At 42.2% G+C, this 20,252-nt stretch overlaps 2 protein-coding genes and 1 long non-coding RNA gene across 9 annotated transcripts in view; 2 read left to right on the top strand and 1 right to left on the bottom strand.

Moving 5' to 3' along the window:
• LOC102255311 (mannan-binding lectin serine protease 2-like) overlaps positions 1-3,918 on the top strand; it is a gene marked incomplete at its 5' end in the record, with an annotated part of 21,228 nt that extends 17,310 nt beyond the window's left edge. The window contains 3 exons of the mRNA XM_005873476.2: positions 1,162-1,296; positions 1,798-1,872; positions 3,091-3,918. Coding sequence (XP_005873538.1) covers positions 1,162-1,296; positions 1,798-1,872; positions 3,091-3,857 — 977 coding nt within the window. The remainder of the gene's footprint in view (positions 1-1,161; positions 1,297-1,797; positions 1,873-3,090) is intronic.
• On the bottom strand, positions 1,900-20,252 carry TARDBP (TAR DNA binding protein). Of its 5 annotated transcripts, none has more exons than XR_001363515.1 (7): positions 20,248-20,252; positions 11,977-12,225; positions 10,580-10,743; positions 10,064-10,204; positions 9,085-9,255; positions 7,496-8,697; positions 1,900-2,095 (listed from the first exon to the last, which is right to left on the bottom strand). XR_001363515.1 is itself a non-coding variant. In XM_014545483.1 (6 exons), exons 2-6 carry the CDS (start codon positions 12,212-12,214, stop codon positions 8,167-8,169), a joined length of 1,245 nt encoding a protein of 414 aa, XP_014400969.1. In that variant the 5' UTR covers positions 12,215-12,225; positions 20,248-20,252; the 3' UTR covers positions 5,331-8,166. The 5 variants fall into 5 exon arrangements, 1 of the variants encoding a protein (XP_014400969.1); XR_001363513.1 differs by lacking the exon at positions 1,900-2,095 and adding an exon at positions 5,331-5,711 and having other exon boundaries at positions 6,484-8,697; XR_314002.2 differs by lacking the exon at positions 1,900-2,095 and adding an exon at positions 5,331-6,763.
• LOC106727344 lies at positions 13,087-14,720 on the top strand. 3 transcript variants are annotated; one of them, XR_001363518.1, is made up of 3 exons: positions 13,087-13,281; positions 13,545-13,695; positions 14,151-14,720. It is a non-coding gene; the product is annotated as an uncharacterized LOC106727344 (long non-coding RNA). The 3 variants fall into 3 exon arrangements; XR_001363517.1 differs by having other exon boundaries at positions 13,087-13,321; XR_001363516.1 differs by having other exon boundaries at positions 13,087-13,695.

The following is a 20,252-nucleotide window of genomic DNA, read 5'->3' as shown; positions in this document are numbered from 1 at the left end:
CTCTCTATCCACTGAGCCAAACTGGCTAGGGCTATTATTATTAACCAAAATGGGATACTTAATGATTGCAATTGCTTTTCTCCATCTTGTTGGGCTATCTTCCCACATCAGTTTAGGTATTAATAGAGCCTCTCATTCTTGCTAATGACTGTATAGCATTTCATCACACCATGCTTTTAATCTTTCATTGTCCCCCTCTCCCCCCTTTTTTTACTGTTACAGGCACTTGCTGTAGTTAACACCCTGTACATGTATTTCTGTATATTTTGCGTAAGAATTTCTACAAAATGCCTGGGGGAATTAAATATTTTTATTTCATAAATTTACATTCCCACCTATTCTTTTAGTTAAAAAAGCAGCAGAGAAGTTCTAAAGGCAGTGGAAGCCAGAGGTCTGGGTTTGAGCCCTGCTTCGGCTATTTTTGGTTGGGTAGTTATGGTGCCTCATCTACAGACAATTAGGCAATGCAGACAAAGCACTTGGCAGAGCCAGGCACACAGATATTGCTGAAAATCATTTAAATGCAGTCTTTGAATACCTAGATATGCATCAACGATTTTATACATCCACCGTGTGGAGACGTTTAGCACTGTCTCACAAAGTGGTTACTTCCTTCCTATTAGCAATGTCCCAAGTGTGAATTCTAACCCAAATTCAAGGACTTCCAGGTCTTCTAGAAAGTTCAATTTATGAGCCCTGGCCTGTGTGGCTCAGTTGGTTGGAGCATCATCTGTACAACAGAAGGTGGTGGTTGGATTCCTGGTCTGGGCACATACATAGGTTGTGGGTTCCATCCCCGGCTGGGGCGTGCAGGAGGCAGCCGATCCCTTTCTCTCTCTAACAATAGGTTCAATTAGGAAAGGGATCCCAAGAACAAGCTGCGCCCTTCAGAGTCGTTTGAGTGCCCTTTTGGGGGAGCTAGACAGTGCAGGCTGTGCCGCCTCCTCCCTCCTGTGGCTGCAGACCTTCCTGTCACAAGTGAGAGCGTCGAGGAAGTCGTGTGGTTTCAGATCCCCTTCCTTGAGGAAAGGCCTCACGCCACCCCCGCAGGGACTGCACCCCAACCCAGCACCACAGGGCTCACTGTCTATCGGTCTCCACATCTTTCTAATGTTAGAACTAAAAGCAGAAACTGACTCCTCCCTCTCCCCTGTTCATTAGTTGTTGAGTGTGGCCCTCCTGATGACCTACCCAACGGCCGAGTGGAGTACCTCTCGGGTTCTGAGGTGACTACGTACAAAGCTGTGATTCAGTATCGCTGCAATGAGATCTTCTACACCATGGCAAGAGGTGATGGTAAGCACGTTGCTCCAAGCTGGGGGTGGGTGCTGCTTGGAACCGAAGCCCTCACCATCTGAAAAGAAACTGTAGCCAACATTTTGGCTAAGGCTAGACAAAAGATTAAAAGGCACTTCTCCCACCAGCTAAGTGAAATATTACAGCTGAAGTGACTTTAATGTCAATTTGCAAGAATCTGAAAACAGATCTTATCTAGTAAATGACTACTACAAACACACAATATATTCCAAATGGTTTAATTTAACAAGTCAAAACCTTATCATTAAGCACTTGAGATCTTGATACATATTCAAGTTACACATCTAAAAGGTTTCCACTTTGCAAGCAAACATGGTAATGCCGAGACCTCCCATTTAGGAAATCATGTAAAACGGTTATTCAGACACCTCTATTTCCCACGGATGCTCAGGAATCAACATTTTTTAAGGGGGAATTCAAGCAAATGACAACCACCTCATACATGCAGTTAAACATTTTTGCTTTTCCAATGATTTGCAGGTAAATATGTGTGTGAGGCTGATGGATTCTGGACGAGCTCCAAAGGAGAAAAATCACTCCCAGTCTGTGAGCCTGGTAATGGATTCATTTATACAAGAGATTCGTAATTGATGGAAAGTAGAATGGGTCGGAGACAATAAGTAGAGCTTTAGCTGTGGTAGGCAGAAATGTAACTTCGGTACTTGGCTCTTAGACCAAGTTATTATTTCCAAATAATACGTCCTCATTATCCCCTTTCCGTGTGGAGAGGTTGTTAGGTGCTGACTGCATCAGTCATTTGATTATTTTGGCCTTACAACTAGGCAAGCATAAAAAATTAAATGATTTTTTAAATTATCTTGAACCATTTATACATTTATAAACTTAAGTTCCTCTGTTGTTACTTTTCTTCCCTGTTAAAAATGCTATTAAAACCCAAAGCTAATAACTTCATTATTTCCCTAAGCAATTGTTTTCAATGACATCTAATTTTTAAACATTAATGCAATTTGCCTTTTAATAGTACTTAAAATTTTTTTTTTACCAGAATTGGCTCTGAAGATATAGTTGAGTAGATATTAAAAAAATCAGAAAGGTAATAATATATTCATTACCCCTGTGTTATTTGGCTTAAATTAGTTATTTGATTTTAGCTGACACCACGTTTACAAGTTTCAATGCAAGTATTCTGCCACAGTAGGATACATTTGGTACATTGAGTGTATTCCCTTAGTAATACAGAGTAAAACTTAGTGTTTGAAAGCATCAACTAGATGACAAATAATTTCTGACCCTGAAGGTTCCTGGCTATAGCTGCGACATTCTAATTTGTAAAACATTTAAATGTTCAAAAGTCAAATTAATTTTGCCAATCCGATGACAGTGACCTAGTTCCTGCTTTCACAGAACTACATGGTGAACACCCCATTTTAAAGTGGGATAACAGAAGCAATGAAAAGGTTATTTCCTTCCACTTCCTATTCCCATCACCCAATGCATCAGCTCAGCCAATTCCCGCTTGCCCTAATAAATAACCCCCCAACTGTGTAGACCTTTTATTTTTTTTTGCAAAACAAATATAGCTTCTAAAAGAAATTTTACCCACCTCATTTTCTGAGGAGTGAAGAACTCCCCATTGGGTCTTTGAACTGTGCTGTTTTAAGGCAGCCTCACCTGCCTGCACAGGTGGGCGCCCACCCATTTAGGTGACCCCATTTTGGGTTGACATGAAACATTAACAAGTCCGAAGTGGTGGGTGGAGAAAAGCACCACTGGGTTTCTACCAAGGCTCTGCCTATCTGCTTCTTTCCCCAGTTTGTGGACTATCAGCCCGTACGATAGGAGGTCGTATATATGGAGGGCAAAATGCAAAGCTTGGTGATTTTCCTTGGCAAGTCCTGCTATTATTAGGCGACACCACAGCAGCAGGTGCACTTTTGAATGACAACTGGATCCTAACGGCTGCTCATGCTGTATATGAGCAAAAAGAAGATGCCTCCTCCCTGGACATTCGAATGGGTGCCCTGAAGAGACTGTCGCCTCATCACACACAAGCCTGGGCAGAGGCCATTTTCATCCATGAGGGCTACAGGCATGCTGCTGGTTTCGATAACGACATAGCGCTGATTAAACTGCAGAACAAAGTTGCCATCAACAGCAGCATCATGCCTATCTGCTTGCCAGGAGAAGCAGCTGAATCCTTCATGAGGACAGATGACATTGGAACTGTGTCCGGATGGGGATTAACCCAAAGGGGTTTTCTTGCCCGAAGTCTGAAGTTTGTTGACATACCAATTGTTGATCATCAAACATGTGCTGCTGCCTATGAAAAGAAGCTGTATCTAGGGGCAAAGGTAACTGACAACATGCTTTGTGCTGGCGTAGAGAGTGGGGGCAAGGATAGCTGTGGAGGCGACAGTGGAGGGGCATTAGTGTTTCTCGACAATGAGACACACAGGTGGTTTGTAGGAGGAATAGTGTCCTGGGGCTCCAACAATTGTGGGGAAGCACAAGTGTATGGGGTTTACACAAAAGTCATTAACTATATTCCCTGGATCAAGAAAATAATGAGTAACTTTTAGCCCTAGCCGGTTTGGCTCAGTGGATAGAGCATCGGCCTGCGGACTCAAGGGTCCCAGGTTCGATTCCGGTCAAGGGCATGTACCTGGGTTTCGGGCACGTCCCCAGTGGGGAGTGTGCAGGAGGCAGCTGATCAATGTTTCTCTCTCATCGATGTTTCTAACTCTCTATCCCTCTCCCTTCCTCTCTGTAAAAAATCAATAAAATATTTTAATAAAAAAAAGAAAAAGAGTAACTTTTAATTTGTATGTTTTCAATCAGTAAATGCCTTTTAAAAATGCCTGTAAAAGATCGCAGCAACAGTGTGACCCGAGGAACATTAGTACAGCCACTGTCACCCGCCCACCCAAAAACCAAAACCCAACTGCAGAGAGAGGCTGGCCAGCGTTTCACCCTTTACGTTGTGGTTCAAGGGGGTGTGAACCACAGTGATGTTCGTCTTTGCCGGGGCAATAGAAACTCACTGGTCAGATTGCACTGCATTACTTAGAGTCCAGTATCCTTTTGTACTGGCTTTTTTATTGCATTTCCGGAAATGGCCTGTACATGGTCTTTGAGTATTTTTCGACTTATTCTTATGGATCTCTAATATCACAGCAGTATTAGTTCAGGGTAACCTTGAATCATGGATTTTTGTAGATGAACTAGAAACATCAATACTTTAGCCTAGGTACTAATTTCCATGTTAAAAACCAGTATCACAAAAACAGCGATATAATTTTGCACTTATCAAATTGGTAGACAAAATGAACATGGAGTAGCACTATTCACATTGTCAAAGACAATACAAATTTTCTAAAGGAAAATTTTGCAATGTATTTCAAAAGCCTTAAAAGCATGCATAGTCTTTAACCTAGTAAATTCAATGCTAAGAACTTAATTTAGCCATGCTCCCAGCACTTGGAAATAACCTAAATAATGTTCAAATTCTGAAGACAATGGAATTAAATGTGGCATTTCCATAAGATGAAATATGACACCAGAAGTAAATGGTGGTACTATAGATAAATCTGTATTTTTTTCCTTCTTATGATAAACATGTAAAAGAGGGTCACAGTTAGCCAAACAATAGATCACAGATCACACAATACCTGAGTATAGAACCTGAATACACAATTAAGAGCTATTGTCCTAGTACTCAACAACAAATTATTCTAATTATCACATACATCTTCCAAATTAAGTAGTTAACTTCTTTTTCCTAAGGACAAAATTTAAGCTCTGACTTAAGCTTAAAAATATTTTTTAGTTGGCTAGTCCTTCCTAAAAAGATTTAATTGCTAACATCTAACAAAGCTTTTCATTCTAGCCAGTTACCATTGTATTTAAAAATTCATTGTGAGTTTTGCCCTAATTTCTCTTGTGCATGTAAAGTGCAACTTCTTGAGACTCACTTTTTAAAGGTAACTTTACAGCATCTTTGTCACATATAAAAAGGAAACTGTGTTTTTCCAGTAAGACTCCAGACACTAAACTGGTGGCAACAAAAATTTTTATTCAACTGGTTCAAAAAATGTTTAGAATGAATGCATTTAGATGACCAAATAGACTTTAAAAACAAATCTTTGCCAAATAGTTTACTTCTAAACTTCAAAAAAAAAAAAAAATTTAGGGTAGAATTAAATGCCCATAGCTATGTATTACCACAAACATATTAAGAGAAGGCTACTCAACATTGAAAGCCTTCCAAGACCAGTTACTAGGTTTACACAAGTGTAAAGAGGGATTAAAACCATGCCATTGACAAGTTAACTTACCCCTGGGCTCCTTGAAGGCTTGTCAGTTTAGTCTTTGGAGGTCCCCGAATACCATTTTAAGTGTTACCATGTTACTGCTGCTGAGTAATAGTGCAAGTGCTAAAATGCAAAATTCAGATGGTACAGGGTTTGGAAATCATGCAATTTAGATGCAGAAAAAAAAATTAAACAACTGCAAGATCCTTTTACAGAGGAAACTGAATAATGAAACAATGTGGCGATCACAAGTCTAAAGGATGACTTCACTTTATAAAAGTTTAAAACATGTAATTTGCAAAAATCCTATTTATCATAATCTAATTAGATAAGGGCATTAGGTAAACTATCAACACAAGAACTGTTACATTCTTCCATTAGAAAACAAGCTCAACTCTCATAGCAGTAGTTACATAAAAAGTACAATAATCAATATATTATCGCTTTTACATAGTTAACAATGCATCGTGAGTCTAATCTGAGTTTTGTAAACGATTTTATTCAGCAGGACTGTATTTCCCCCATCTTGGGAGGACAAAGTCCATTTCACTTAACACTTTCACAGACAACCCACCACACCCTGATAGTTCTTAAAGCTATCAAGCTTCTTAATGGATTTCAGGCACAAGATAATTTGTGGTTTCTTCTACTTTTATCCCCATTGCAATTAATTCCACTTTTCAAATACCAAACTAAAAAGGCGCTAATATTCCCTTTCAATTGATATGCTTTGCTACAAAGCATTTAAAAAGAATTAACACTGTTTTGCCCACTCCCCCAAATAAGATTTTTAGGAGGCACGATTTCCCAATGGAGAGATCTATACAGGCCATGTAAATAGAACATCACCCAAATGCACAGAGGCACTAAGGAAAAGCTGGAGGGCACTGCTTACCATTTTAGGTGCGGTCACCCAGACTTATTAAAAGATAGGTTAAAAAGAAAAAACAAAACAAAACAACTTTTCACTTTGGACAATGCAAGAACAAATAGCAATTAAGTCTGGGTATCAGGTGTCAATGCATGACAGGTGATGAATCCATTTGACTTGAGACAACTTTTCAAATAAGTTTATTTGAAGCAAAATAAACTATTGCCAAGAAACTTTATGAAAGTTCCATCTCAAAAGGGTCAAAAAAGGGGAATTAACTGCTATGAATTCTTTGCATTCAGGGCTGCAAAACAAAGACACATATTATTTAAATCAGTTTTATTTAAGAATTTCCAACATTGACAACTCTTATAAAAAGCATCCAAGCACAGGACACAGAACTGCAGCAAACAGCATTCTGAGGGGTGGCTGACAGACATTAGAACGCCCACCCTTCTTTGAGACACCCCCAGCTCACTGGTGAGCTCTGCTTCCAAGTACTCCTGCAAAGCACACCACAAGCTCAGTCCATGTTCTCAACCCACCAGCTTCAGTTCACATGACCACACTTACAGATCAGTAACAGAAGAGAACACACACCATACAGCATTCACAGCAGTTGACAAAGGGAGAGGGGAAATACAAGTATCGTTTCACTTAACACATTCAGCTAATGTGGGTTATCTAGGAACAAAACTCACTTAAAGTCTTCCAACAGATGTGGATGTCCTTTGAATGCAAGAAACATTCGTACGTTATTTGCTATCATTGCTCTCTGCACACTCTCTCACCAAAGCCACAGGATGGAGAGACACATCTCGCCAAGTTAAAAAATATCCATTTTGCACCACCGTCTCTGCACGCGCTCTCTCCTTTTCTCGCTCATACTAGCCTTTCATGCCTCGGCACCACCATCAATCCCACACAAGGTTTCAAAAGTTCAAACAGCCTTCTGGTTCCATATCACAGCCTTGCGTTCATAGCGTTGATACGACTCCATGAAATAAAGAGTAGCGGATAAAAATGGGACACCCACCGTCAAAGACGCAGCCTGTGCAGTGTGATGACGAAATCTTGAATGAGAAAGCATGTAGACAGAAGTATTCCTATGGCAGAATATTTACAGCACTACTTTCAATGAAGTGCTTCTTCCATAAACATTTGAAATGAGATGAACTGCAGAGATTAAATGAAGGCTTCATATTGTACTTTTGCATATGAACGGAGACAAGTGTTAAAAAACAAAAACAAAAGAACCAAACACTGTGACACCATGATCTCCCAAAAGGAGATATTCCTAAGGAAAAAATCCATATGGTGGGGTTCAAATTAAAAGAAAAGAATGTAGTTCTAATTAATGGTTTCCATTTTGAACATGCAAAGAATTCACTTGACGAGTCCAGGGATAAATTATTACAAGAGAAACCTTTTGATATCAATTGTAGTGTGTTGGTTTACCAATCAGGCAAACAGCAGTTCACTTTCAAACACTCAGTATTTCAACCCTTTATGTAACAAAACTTATAAAATTCCTTTAATTCTTCCTCTTTTTCTAAAGAAAATGTCAAAAATACTGCTGAATATACTCCACACTGAACAAACCAATTTTGAAAATTCTTAGTACATATGTATTTTACAATATACTTACCATGAGATTAGAAAAATTTGAATTCCCACCAGTCTATACAACCAACCGTCATCCACTGTCTACATTCCCCAGCTAGAAGGTTTCGAATCCATGCTTGAGCCAAAGCCTCCGTTAAAACCACTGCCTGACCCTGGATTTGAAGCTGACCCCCACCCAATGGCTGCCCCTGAGTTAGAGCCACTGTAAGAGTTATTTCCGGACCCAAAGGCCTGATTCGGCTCCCTCTGCATGTTGCCCTGGCTTTGGTTATTACCTGACGGGCCCGACTGGTTCTGCTGACTGGCTAACATGCCCATCATACCCCAGCTGCTCTGCAGCGCTGCCTGGGCTGCAGCCATCATCGCTGGATTAATGCTAAAAGCACCAAAGTTCATCCCTCCACCCATGTTACTACCTTGATTATTTCCCAAGCCAGCTCCGCCCCCTCTACTGTTACCAAATCCACCCTGATTCCCAAAGCCACCTGGATTACCACCAAATCTTCCACTTCTTTCTAACTGTCTATTGCTATTGTGCTTAGGTTCAGCATTGGATATATGTACGCTGATTCCTTTAATGATCAAGTCCTCTCCACAAAGAGACTGGGCAACCTATAAGAAAATAAGGGGTGTAAATAAAGGCGATTAAACCACTGACTTGTACTTCAAAGTTGCAATAAAATTTAGATTTCAAGCCATTATCTAAACTGAAGGAAAAATAAACAATGAATGCTCATTTCATTTAAACTCAAAATAGCCTTGAGCTTTTAGTAATGGCAGCAAGAATTTTTCAGTTTACTTTCTAAAGATATATAACACTCTTGGTTAAACACCACATACTGAAAAGTACTAAAACGTTTATCACAGATATCTAGGTCCATATACCCTGCACAGCTTACAAGGTCAGAAAGCTTAGTTATGGATGGCAATTAGCTGGAGGGAAAAGTTCAAGAGAAATTACCTAATTAGCTGGGATAAAATTTTTAAAGAGAAAAATACCTGATCATCTGCAAATGTAACAAAGGCAAAAGCCCTGAATGGTTTGGGAATGAAGACATCTACCACTTCTCCGTACTGGCAAAAGAACTGCCGCAGCTCATCAGCCGTCATGTCCTCTGTACAACGCCCAACAAACACCTTTCTGCTTCGCAGAGGCTCATCTGGGCTTTGCTGAGCAAATTCAAAGGTAGGAAAAACAATCAGAAATATTTTATGAGCAATGGAAAAGGCATTGTGGTGGAGGATGTAGCACAACCTATCTGCCTTTACCTCAGGTGAGTCATTAAAAAATAAGTACATTTTTATTTTTTTGCATTAGCACTCCTCCTTCTTGTAAGACTTCAATGACAAATACAGTTTTAAAGTTTTAAGTTCATGAAAGTATATTTGGATCTAGGAAAGTCAACGACTAATCAATAATGTTCCACATAAGCAAGTCTTGCTTGGAACAAGTTAGGCTTTTATAACAAGTTTACTGCACTCTGATCATCTTCATGTTTTAACATGTAACTACGTAAGATTGTTAACATAGTTTAGTTTAAACTCTCAACCTTCCTAATGCCGTGACCCTTTAATACAGTTCCTCATGTTGTGGTGACCCCAAACCATAAAATTATTTTCGTTGCTACTTCATAACTGTAATTTTGTTACTGTTATGAATCTTAATGTAATTACGTATGTGTTTTCCGATGGTCTTAGGTGACCCCTGTGAAAGGGTCGTTCGACCCCCAAAGGGGTCGCGACCCACAGGTTGAGAACCGCTGGTTTAGAGGGATATTTAACTAAATATTTCAAACAGCCATAAAATATTCAGCATGCATTAAGATCCCAAGGCTTTAAGAAAACATCCTGACACTACCTTTCCAAGTGTATTTAACACTTTATTTTATAGTGTCTTCTATAGGAAGTTTGTCAGCAAAAGTTCCCAAAGCAGAAATAAAAAAGGCAAAAAAGCAAAGAAATAAAAAAAGCAAAGTACCTTAGAATTAGGAAGTTTACAGTCACACCATCGTCCATCTATCATATGTCTCTGTGACATTACTTTCACCTGGGTTTCATATTCCGTAAATCGAACAAATCCAAACCCTTTTGAATGACCAGTTTTAATGTCTTTCTTGACCTAGAAAAAAAATCATTTAAATTTACTAAAACAACACAGATACATAACCAAATGAGAAATTCCTTGACAATGTGAATGGCTTCAACTGGATGCAGTGGCTTAATTAAAATTTAAACCAAATTATTCTTGGGGTAAAAACCCCAAGAATAAATCTATGTTGAATTTAGATCCTGTTTATAGCAGAATAATACTCTTTTACATATCAGAATTTCAACAAAATGTTTTAGAATGCAAAGATAAACTAGCTCTAATGTTTACGAATCTTAAATTAAAAATACTGTCTGTTGAACATGAAGGGCAGTGTCACTATAACAGGAATTCTGGGTGCTCATTCACCCAGAAAAAGAAAAACTGTTAAATGAAATCAAAGTTTACCTGAACCATAAGAACTTCTCCAAAGGTACTAAAATATTCTTTTAGATCCTGCTCAGTTGTCTTCCACGGGAGACCCAACACTATTAAATCAGATGTTTTCTGGACGGCTCTTTTCACTTTCACTGCTGATGAAGCATCTGTTTCATCCATTTTCCTTTTGTTATCTAAACAAAATGAGCAGAAACCTTTTAGAACTCTTCATGTAACACGTTTCAAAACACATTGCCTCCTACATCTAGGAGAAGCAAAAAGATTCTAAGAACATAAAGATGTTTCAACTTTTGGCAAAGAGTAACGTCAGCTCTCAGAGACAGAATGAAGGATTGAGTCAGTGGTTGAGGTGCTTTCCTGGTGCAAATCCAGGGACTCAAACCTCTGGTTTTGTAGTGTCACAAGATTACAAATATATATCCTCCCTTCTCAGAAGGCATATCAAAACATAAATAATTCTACTTCACTCTGACTTTGAAATACATTGAGGAAAAAAACAGGTTAAAAGAGTAATTAGCATCTTTTTGCCTATTAAATGTATTTGCTTAATTATTTTAATGCCTATAACTTACAGGCTATCTGCCAAAAAAAAAAAAAAAATCAGCAACTTTTATTTCCAGCTGTAGATTTAGGGTGATTTCAATTTTCTTTTCTAAACTTTCAATAATAAAGGCACATTAATTTTTGTAATATTAAAAAACCTTAGGTTATTTTTTAAAAAGCAAAATTAGAAAGGGAAGAACCGAATGAAAATTTAAAAAAAAACAGACATTTTTGAACAACTTTAGGTTCAGAGCACAATTGAGAGGAAAGCAGAGATTTCCCACATAAGTACTGCCCTTCCTCCGCACACGCATGGCTTCCCCCATCAACATCCCTCCCGTGGTGACACATTTGTTACAAATGATGGACCAACACTGATACATCATTGTCTAAACATGGCAACACTTGTTCAGATACTTAAACACACAGTTTTCACTTTTAAAAAAGGTTCTGTAACTTGCAGTCCTCACTCATTTAAACTAGTGCTCTTACAAACTAGTCTAATAGTAAGCAACGTTTAAAGAAATACTTGGGTTATCGGAGACGTTGCACCATGAAAAGAGGCCACCCTCGCCCTGACCGGCTTGGCTCTGGACAGAGCGGGGGCCTGCGGACTGAAGGGTCCCAGGTTCGATTCCGGTTGGTTGCGGGGGGCACATCCCCAGTAGGGGGTGTGCAGGAGGCAGCTGATCGATGTTTCTCTCTCATCCATGTTTCTAACTCTCTACCCATCTCCCTTCCTCTCTGTAAAAAATCAATAAAACATATTAAAAAAAAAAAGAGGCCACCCTCTCGGACCGACAATGCGGCACAAACACGACTGCGCTGGAGCGTTAGGGCTGCGAAACCCGGTGGCCACGAACCTTTGGGGTAGTTGACCACATACACCAGGTTGCCCCAGCCGGCGTCCGGGGCGTGCAGAATGCCCTCCACCAGCCGGACCCCGCGCATGCACTGCGACACGGGGTTCCGGTAGCGCAGCCCGCAGGCCCCGGGAAACTGGGCCGTGACCGTGGACAGCAGCACCGTCCCGTCGTCTTCCGATGGAATTTCAATGGGCTCGTCATTCTCGTCTTCCGTTACCCGGATATATTCCGACATCTTCCGTTTTTCTTAAAGGGAAAAGAGAGACGAATGACCAACGCGTGTGTCAAAGGCACCGTTTCCTTATCATCAGGGGACCCGTCCCACTACCCTGCCATTGTCCTAGGGCTTCCAGAAAAGTTCGGGCTGCCTGGGCTCTGGTACAGGCGGGCTGTCCCCGAAACGGTCGGAGGCGAAGACCCTCACTCCTACTGAAATGGGCGCCTCGTTCGCTCATTCATTCATTCATTCATTCATTCCACGAACATCTGCTGCGCGCCTACTGTGCGCCTGGCGCTGCACCGTGCTGGTTCCCAGGGCTGCGGCCAGCCAGAGGAAGACAGCAAACGAGTCGCCATCTCATTACAACCGTGATGTGTGTACTGGGGAGCAGTCGATGATGTGGGGGGCCGGGGGGAACCTAGGCTGGTGGCGGCGTGTGTGGGAGGAGGAGGGGGGCGAAGGCGATTCCCTAGGAACGCGCTGAGCGGCTGGGTCTCAGGCCCGAACGGGCGCAGGGAGCCAGGTGAAGGGAACGAACAGGGAAGAAGGTCCCCCCTGTTCCTCATTTTGGGACTTGGGGACTCTCCCAACTTGAGCCCCAAGGGCAGCGGCGACAGGTCCTGGGCAACGCGGGCCGCCGCCTCCCAGAAGCCCGTGCCCCGGTTGGAGGGGGAGCGCACCGTTCGGAGACGCCACGACCCGCTCCCCGGAGAGCGAGATCTCTCTCCTAGGAACCTTAGCAGATATAAAAGATGAAGAGGCTAAAAGTGGACAAGCATCTGGGTCAGAAAATCTAAAAATTGGAAAATATGGATGCGTGGGTTTTTAACTCCCCCCACGTAGATGGACAGATGGTATCGCCCAACCAACCGCCGGGTGGGCGGGGCCTGGCGGGGCGCGGGGGTCCCTGTACCTCCTGACCTTCGCGCAGCTAGAAGGGCACGGGAGGTTGGGACCCTCTGTCTACAAAACGAGCTGGGCATGTCCCCTTCGCCCTCCCATGGCCATGCTCCAACCTGGAAAGAATAACTTTCACATAATAGCCACGACAGCGCCTACTCTGTACCAGGTGCCGTCTACTAGTAAGTACTGGAGCACATATTCCCCCTCCAGTCTTGCGAGGTGAGTACGAATGATGCGATCGGCATGTGCCCAATGGAAAACGGAGGCACAGAGAGGTGAAGCCTCTTGCATAAGGTCGCCCAGGTGGTGGACTTGGGGTTTGAGCCCTAACCCTAACGCTAATGTATTTTCGCTGCAGGCCTCCAAATAGTGATACTGTACTTCCCCCATGTTAACACACACCTGTTCGTTTCACATTTCTGAAACCAATATGTGTTTTCAGTTCCAGTTCCATTGATGAGGTGCCCTGGTTTAACTGGCAGCAGTTTTAATTTCGCAGTGTATGGATGTATCGGCTTCAATGAGAGGCAGTAATACCCACGTGCTCTATGTTTATGCGTTAACTCATCTAATTCTCAGAGCAGCGCCGTGGCGTAGGTGCCATTGTTATCATCCCTGGTTTATAGATGAGGAAATGGAGGTACAGAGATTAGGTAACCCTGCCCAAGCTCCCAGGGCTAGTGAACGGTGGAGCTGGGATTTGAACCAGGCAGCCTGGCTCTCTGGTGGGTGCCTCCTGCTTCTTACAGCCTCCTAGGGAATCAGTGTTAAGTCCTTCAAGTCCATCTCTGATGCCTGCTGTTCATGTTAACCAGATTGTGCCCGAGTCTGTTTAGGGAGATTGGGAGGACAGAGTGGAGGCATTCAGAATGGATGACCTTCACCTGCCCCCAGGGGTAGCCCTGCATACAGGGGACATGGCTGGACAGATGGCCCCTGGTGGGCACTCATGTTTCAAAACATTGGCCAAAGCAGGGAGGTCTGTGTCTTCTCAATCCACCCAGTTATCTGGGGGAAGAAGTCAGTTTTATTATCTGTATTTTTTCAGAAGAAGAAACGGAGGCTTGGAGGCCATGTGACTTGCCTGAGGTCACATACTTGCCCGGCCTGTAAATTACTGTCCCGGGTTTATCAGACCCTGAAGCTCTGCTCCATCCGCCTCCCTGGGCTATTCTCTGTGACAGGACTGAGGCGGAGGCATTTGGTGTAGGCAGCTCTGCGGGGACCTGGATGCCTGCTGCCAGTGGGCAGAGCTGGGTATGCGGAAACTGGAGAAGGTCACGCGGGGACAAAACCACAGAGGCTGTCCCTTCTCCCAGAAGTTTTCCGGGGAGTTGGGAAGACCGGAAAACACGATCTTGAAGATGTAATATTCTTCGGGAAGAGAATCAGTAAGGCCAGAGGGAGGCTCCCAGCTGAGTGCTTCTGAGTTTCAGCTTTACGGTGCTGATGGTCAAAAGTTCTCCTTGTTTGGAATGTGTTTTGTAAGTTCTCTTGGTGTGTTTGCTTTTGGTTCACATCCCTTACACATTAAGCCCAAAGACTGTCAGAGGGCCCAGAAGTATCTACCCTCACCCATCTCCTCTCTTCTGAGCACTTATTAAATGCTTTCTGAAGATGATGGCTCAGGAAGATTTGCTGAGGCCGTACGCCTTATCCAGCGCTGGGCTAAAACTCCCGTGTAAAGACGGACAAGGAAAATGAAAGCCAGCCAGGGATGGAGTAGTCTAGTCCAGAAGGAAGCGGGCAGAGAGAACAATTGGAAAACAGTCCCAGGAGGCATAAAGCACGTGGGTGCCGTGCGGGGCAGATGCTGAGGGGCTCCCCCACAGCTCTCTTTGCAGGGGGAGCGGGGGGTGGGGGGGATGGACTGGCTTTCAGCATAAGGATAAGGATTCTCAACTGGAAAGAAAAGGTCCTGGACAGAGAACCAGAGCATCTGGGAGGGGCCCCCTTTGCAGCAGGTCGCTCGGGGTGCCTCCTGGCCTCCCAGCTCCATAAAGTGAACAAGCATTCCCGGAACTGGAGGGAATGCCAAGGCACTCAAGGTATTTAAATGCAAGTCACTTTACCAAGATTTAATTTTCTCTTAATTTCTATATTTAGTTCCCATCAAAATTAGGAGCTGCCTCGCCAACTGGTCTAGGTCTAATTTAGATTTTACTAATTATATTTTTACTCTGAATAATTTATCATTGCACCAATAGTATATAGAAGGACTCCTATGTGGCCAGATGCACCAAATGATAACATTTTGTCACGTTTGCTTTATCACTTCCTCTCTCTACACAGTTGGTACAATAAATACTAAAGGCCTGGTGCACGAATCCGTGCACCGGTGGGGTCCCTCACACAGGTGCACAATCGGGGCTGGGGAGGGACCATGGGAGGGCTCCAGGACGTGTCTGGCCTGTCTCGCCCAGTCCTGATCGGCTGGATCCCAGCAGCAAGCTAACCTACTGGTCAGAGCGTCTTCCCCCTGGTGGTCAGTGCACGTCATAGTGACTGGTCGAATGGATGGTCGGACACTCAGCATATTAGGCTTTTATTATATAGGCTATATATCACAGTACTGTATCATTATCAAATTCAGGAACTTTAAAAGTAATATCACAGGCTCGAACTTTTGGCGGGAATACCTCCCGAGAGCACATCAGGAGGCACAGGGCATCTGTTGGTCCCATGACTGATGATGTCAGCCTGCATCTCCCAGTTAAGTGGGGTCGCCTGCCATTCTCCACTGTAAAATTACCGTTTCCCCCTTTTGGAACTAATTAGTAACCTGGGGGTAAAATTACTGAGACTATCCTACATATCCTGCTTGTCTTCACATTTTCAAATGGTTTTAGAATCTTCCCAGTTGGCATGGCTCAGTGGTTGAGCATCGACCTATGACCCAGGAAGTCAGGGTTTGATTCCCGGTCGGGGCACATGCCTGGGTTGTGGGTTCAATCTCCAGTGTGGGGCGTGCAGGAGGCAGCCGATCAATGATTGTCTTTCATCATTGATGTTTCTCCCTCTCTCTCTCTCTCTCTCTTCCCTGAAATCAATAAAAATATTTTTTAAAAAGTATTGACTCTTGCTGAATTCATTATTACTAGAATGGTTGCAAAATGGTGATTTTCTGGTTCTCTTTGACAATTAATGTTTAAACTTTTTATTTTGAAAAATTTCAAACTATGATAACATTGGGTAACAGTACAATGAACATCAGCATAGCCACTACCTTAATGAAACAAGCCATATTTGCTTTATCTATCTATCTATCATCTATCATCCCTCTATTTTTTGCTGAACCATTTCAAAGTAAGTTGCAATGGTCATGGCATTTCACCCCTAAATACTTCAACCTGCATCGCCTAAGAACAAGGACATTCTCCTACCTACTCATAATACCGTTATCATATCCAAAAAAATGAACAATTATTTCCTAATATCAAGTCCATATTCAAATTCCCACAACTATTCCTCAACATGTCTTTATAGCTATTTTCTTGAACCAACATCCAATTAAGTTTCACATACTGCATTTGACTATTACGTTTTTTAATCTTTTAAATTCTAGAACAATCTCCCCATCCAAGATGTGGACTTTTTAAGAAGACTGGACCAGATAGCGTATAGAATGTTATCCATCCTGGATTTGTCTGATGGCTCCTCATGGCATCATTAGTTCATGCCTTGCTTCCCTGTTTTTCCTGCGTCCTGGAAGTTAGGTCGGAAGACGTGATCTCATCAGGTTGGACATAATGGCCAGAACATTGTGTGGGTGAAGCCAGGCGTGTCTCATTGCACCCCATCAGGAACAGGAATGCCTGGTGGTGTCACTTTCAGCGATGCTAAATTCGATCTCTTGGTTAAGATCCCTCCACAGAAAAGGTATATATATTTTTCCTCTTTATAATCTGCAAGTAATCTCTGATGATGCTTTGGCACATATCCTGTCTCCCTACAACCTTTCAGCCTTTCACTTCATGGTTTCAGCATCCACCAGTGGTCCTTGCCCGATACACTGGGGGTTGCAAAATAGCAAATTTTAAAATCCTATCATTCCTTCTACATTCTTTTGTAAAGAAGAACTTCCCTTCAGTAACTGGGGGTGAGCTCCAGTTCCCCCTAAATGCTGAACTTCTTATCAGTTTTTTTTTAAATAAAATATTTGAATATGTGCATAGCATCCTATTTTACAGATTTATCATCATTTATTAAATCAGATCTCCCATTTTGGGATATCAAGATGCTATTTATGTTTGTTAGGTTTTCTTTTTTTAAAACATATTTTTTTATTGATTTCAGAGAGGAAAGGAGAGGGAGAGAAAGATAGAAACATCAATGATGAAAGAATCATCGATTGGCTGCCTCCTGCACGCCCCACATTGGGGATCAAGCCCGAAACCTGGGCATGTGCCCTTGACCGGAATCGAACCTGGGACCAGTCAGTCCGCAGGTCGACGCTGTATCCACTGAGCCAAACCGGCTAGGGCGTTATCTGTTTTCAGAATAAGTTAACACAATAGTCACTTCCAATGGCAACTAATTAAATTAATTAATTTATTTATTTTAGAGAGAGAAGAAGGGAGGGGGAGAGAGAAACATTGATTGGCTGCCTCCTACATGTGCTCTACTGGGGACCGAGCCTGCAACCCAGGCGTGTGCTCCGACTGGGAATCGAACTGGTAACTTCTTGGTTCATGGGTCAATGCTCAACCACTGAAACACACTGGCCGGCTTTTTTCCTTTTTTTTTTTTTTTTTTTTTTTGATAATCACTAAGAACTCTTGGATTTTATCTATTCGATGTTTTGAAGTAGGTCACAGTCATGAGAGTTTTTAATGATCAAATTGTCCTAATTATGGCCTGGGGGAACCCTTTACTCTGGCGTAGGGTCCTTGTGATGTGTCCCCATTAGTCTTGAGCATGTTCTTGCTTTCTGGCACAAGGTGCTCCAGGCTCACCTGGAGTCAGCCCTGGAGGCAGGCTTTCCTCTAGGGAGCTCTAGTTCCTTTCGGTCAGAAAAGGCACTTACAAACCAGAATCTGGGCACTAGGTATGCTCATTGCTACACCGGTTGTCACAAGCACTTTTGAAAGGTAAAATACTGTAATACCAAGCAAGCTATTTTATTTAATCATGATTTACTTTCCTTTATCTATCTACTTATTTATTTATTTATTTTAATTCTTTATTGTTGTTACTTTCCTTTTTTTAAATATATTTTATTGATTTTTTACAGAGAGGAAGGAAGAGGGATAGAGAGTTAGAAACATCGATGAGAGAGAAACATCGATCAGCTGCCTCCTGCACACTCCCTACTGGGGATGTGTCCGCAACCAAGGTACATGCTCTTGACCGGAATCGAACCTGGGACCCTTGAGTCCGCAGGCCGACGCTCTATCCACTGAGCCAAACCAGTTACGGCAATTACTTTCCTTTTTAAGAAAGATAGTTTTATTGATTCCAGAAAGGAAGGGAGAGGGAGAGAGAGAGAGAAACATCAATGATGAGAGAGAATCATTGATTGGCCCCACACAGGGAGTCCGCAACCAGGCATGTGCCCTGACCAGGAACCCAACCGTGACCTCCAGGTTCATAGGTCTACGCTCAATCACTGAGCCAGGCTGGGCTACTTTCCCTTTTTTTTTTTTTTTAAAAAAAATACGTTTTTATTGATTTTTAGAAAGAGAGGAAAGGAGAGGAATAGAGAGAGAAATATCGATGAGCGAAACATCGTATGCCCAGGCCACTTGGCCTCACCTCCCGGGCTACTTTCCCTTTAATTGCAGTGTTACAGCCGAAATTAGGCTCTGCCTCCCCTATTTGGCCTAGGCCTTTGGTTTTAAAATTATTTTTGTAAGAAGCCAATTAGTGCAAAAACACCGATAACAACAACAACAAAATGCAGTCCTTGCTCTCCCCAACCCTTTCCTATTCCTTTCAGGGGTGACCATTCTTTTAGTTGTTGCTTATAGATTTACCTACATATTTTAAAATAATAAATCTATTCTGCAGTATTTTGGTTTGTCTATTTTAGAGATGATCTGTTACGATCACTAAGAATTTTTAGCTCTCACACACTCCATTATCATTTCCTCCCTCCCCTTACTATACTTGCATCACAATTTTTGGTTCAATACACATTCAGTGTTTTGATTATTATGTCCACATAAGTCTTATACAACACTGAGCCAATCAGTATACTTCCTCTTGCAACTTTTTATTTTTCCCCGATGTTAGTAATTGCCTATTTTTTTAATTTGTTTTGTTCTCTTTGAACATATAAATCTCCTTACACCCTCCAAAATCCACATAAACCTCCAAGGTTTTCCTTGTATTCAAATCTGTCAGGTAATCAGCCTTTCTATTTCTTAATTTCTTGGAGCCTTCAGACCTCCTTTCCTGGGTCGCTCTCTGGGACTTATATCAGCTACCATGAGGGACTTCCTTACAACTTTGAAAATAGCTTTATTTCACTCTCCCACTAGACTAATAGATTATATGTAGATTTTGGGGTTGAAAGTCATTTTTTCCCAGCACTTTGAAGGTATTATCTCACTGCCCTCTAGCTTCTCTTGTTGCTTTTGAGAAGCTCATTGCGTTCTTGGCCATTCACATAACCTGCATTTTCTCTCCCGAGTCTTTCATAATCTCCTTACCATGCGTATCCTGAAATTCAAGATGGCGACTTCGCCCTCCTGGAGATCTCCATTCATTGTTCTGGGCATACGGTGATCTTTCCATTCTGGATATTCCTGTCTGTGGAAAAGTTGGTTTTATTACTACCTGGACAGTTCCTCCCCCGTTGTTTTTCTCTTTCTGGAATTCCTATTAGTTAGCTATTGAATCATCTGCAATGACCTACCGTTAACAATTGTTTTTTCTTCTGTTGTGCAAAGTTTTCTTTTTGTTCTACTTTCTGTGAAATTTCTCCACCCTTCCCTTCAGTCCTTGTGGTGGGTGTTTATTTTAGCACATATGTTCTTTTTTTTTTTTTAATATATTTTTATTGATTTTTTACAGAGAGGAAGGGAGAGAGATAGAGAGTCAGAAACATCGATGAGAGAGAAACATCGATCAGCTGCCTCCTGCACACTCCCCACTGGGGATGTGGCCGCAACCCAGGTACATGCCCTTGACCGGAATCGAACCCGCA

This window comes from Myotis brandtii, unplaced genomic scaffold (assembly GCF_000412655.1).
Source record: "Myotis brandtii unplaced genomic scaffold, ASM41265v1 scaffold410, whole genome shotgun sequence".
Taxonomy (NCBI): domain Eukaryota; kingdom Metazoa; phylum Chordata; class Mammalia; order Chiroptera; family Vespertilionidae; genus Myotis; species Myotis brandtii.
Note: the sequence above shows the minus strand (reverse complement) of the source record. Positions and strands in the feature narration are given on the sequence as shown.